Below are 1,707 nucleotides of genomic sequence, written 5' to 3'. Positions count from 1 at the left end.
GGGGGGGGGTTGAACCACAGGCAAAGCAAGCTGCAGACCTGGAAGCCAGAGCGATGCTTACCCCTGGGGGGGGGGGGAGGTATCATTACTGTGGCTAAATTCATGTCTAAGTTATAGATGTGTTGAACCAGTGGTCCAGAGGGTGAGGACAGCCACAAGTAAGGTGCACCACAACTCATAGACTTTCTTAATACATTATGAGGGTGGGGACAGTGGTGTTTTGTTTTGTTTGTGTGATTTGACTAGGTAGTTCTCGAGGGTGCATTTTATAGGTCATGTCACAGCGTCAGAAGGCTGGGTGTGCCTGTTAGCCAGTAACATGTGTAAGAGGTAAGGAGGACCTTTGTGCTGTATTGCCAACATCACTGGTTATTGCTTCAGTTTAAAAACATTAATCTGTTCTGGAGATGAAAGCAGAGGATGTATTCGCATTAAACCTCTTCTGGAAGGCAGCCTGCACTGTAGACATTTAACTCACTCTGTGTCTCTGTACTTAACACAGTAGCTACCTCCACTTCCGGCAAAGTCTAGTCATTGGATTTTACTTGGTTCCAAGTACGTTCCCAGGGTGGTTCCCTAACAACACAAATGTCTGCGACAGCCATGGTGTTCTGAGTCTCTCACCTACGACATTTCCTTTCTTTGAAGGTGTACAAGGGAGAAGAAGCCACGTTCCAAATCTCAGGCCTCCAGAGCAACACAGATTACAGGTTCCGCGTGTGTGCCTGCCGCCGCTGTGTGGACACGTCTCAGGAGCTCAGTGGCGCATTCAGCCCCTCTGCGGCTTTCATGTTACAACAGCGTGAGGTCATGCTTACAGGGGACCTGGGAGGCATGGACGAGGCCAAGATGAAGGGCATGATGCCCACCGACGAACAGTTTGCCGCACTCATCGTGCTTGGCTTCGCGACCCTGTCCATCTTGTTTGCCTTTATATTACAATACTTCTTAATGAAGTAAATCCAGCAGGCCAGAGGTATGCACGGGACGCCACACGTTTTAATACACATTTACTCAGAGCCTCCCCCCTTTTACGCTGTTAAGTTCTTTGATTTCTATGCTTCTCCTGTTTTACACATTTAGCTAGGGGAAAGAGTATTTGGCTGCACCTATTTGAGATGCAAAACTAGGAAGAGGTTAAACTGGATTTTTTTTTTAAACAATAATAAATAAAGGAATAACTAAGAAGAGAAGGAAGTGATGGGCAAGCTCCAGACACGGAGAGCCAGTGTGCCCAGCGAGCTCGTTTTGTCAGGCTTTCCCATGTGCTTCTGGTCTGTTCCCTCTGATGTCTTTCGCAAGCCTTTGATCATCTTGTGTGTTACAGTTCAGTAATTTATATTCACAGTCATGTCTTGATCATCTATATCTGTTAACAGAATCACAGTGTATGTAGTTCAGGGCTGGGATTCCACTGGTGTTGTCAGAGTATTGCCACATGAGGACATTCAGTGTGCCTTCGGAGGAGGCCACCTCGACCATCCTTACGTCACTCAGTTACGTAACTGTGTTAGCTCATCTAAGTCAAAGTGTGTACTTTAATCTAAATTGTTTTGCTACTCTGTATCCCTTATGATTTTAACACTATGAGTTGCCTGTCTAAGAACTCACATAACCAAATGCACCTATAAATGATGGAACATTGTAGATTTTTCACATCAGTCCATAGCAGTAACTTTAAGAGGGCATTGTGCAATAGTTAGTTGT

At 45.6% G+C, this 1,707-nt stretch overlaps 1 protein-coding gene across 4 annotated transcripts in view; it reads left to right on the top strand.

The window, feature by feature from the left end:
• Positions 1 to 1,157, top strand: part of Fndc3b (fibronectin type III domain containing 3B) — a 290,533-nt gene extending 289,376 nt beyond the window's left edge. For all 4 annotated transcript variants that reach the window (XM_029537515.1, XM_021195296.2, XM_029537516.1 and 1 more), the window contains exon 26: positions 649 to 1,157. In XM_029537515.1, the coding sequence (XP_029393375.1) occupies positions 649 to 960 (312 nt within the window). In that variant the 3' untranslated portion in view covers positions 961 to 1,157. The remainder of the gene's footprint in view (positions 1 to 648) is intronic.
• Positions 1,158 to 1,707: the final 550 nt, after the last annotated feature.

This window comes from Mus pahari, chromosome 4 (assembly GCF_900095145.1).
Source record: "Mus pahari chromosome 4, PAHARI_EIJ_v1.1, whole genome shotgun sequence".
Classification (NCBI taxonomy): domain Eukaryota; kingdom Metazoa; phylum Chordata; class Mammalia; order Rodentia; family Muridae; genus Mus; species Mus pahari.
This window is presented reverse-complemented; position numbering and strand designations above follow the sequence as displayed.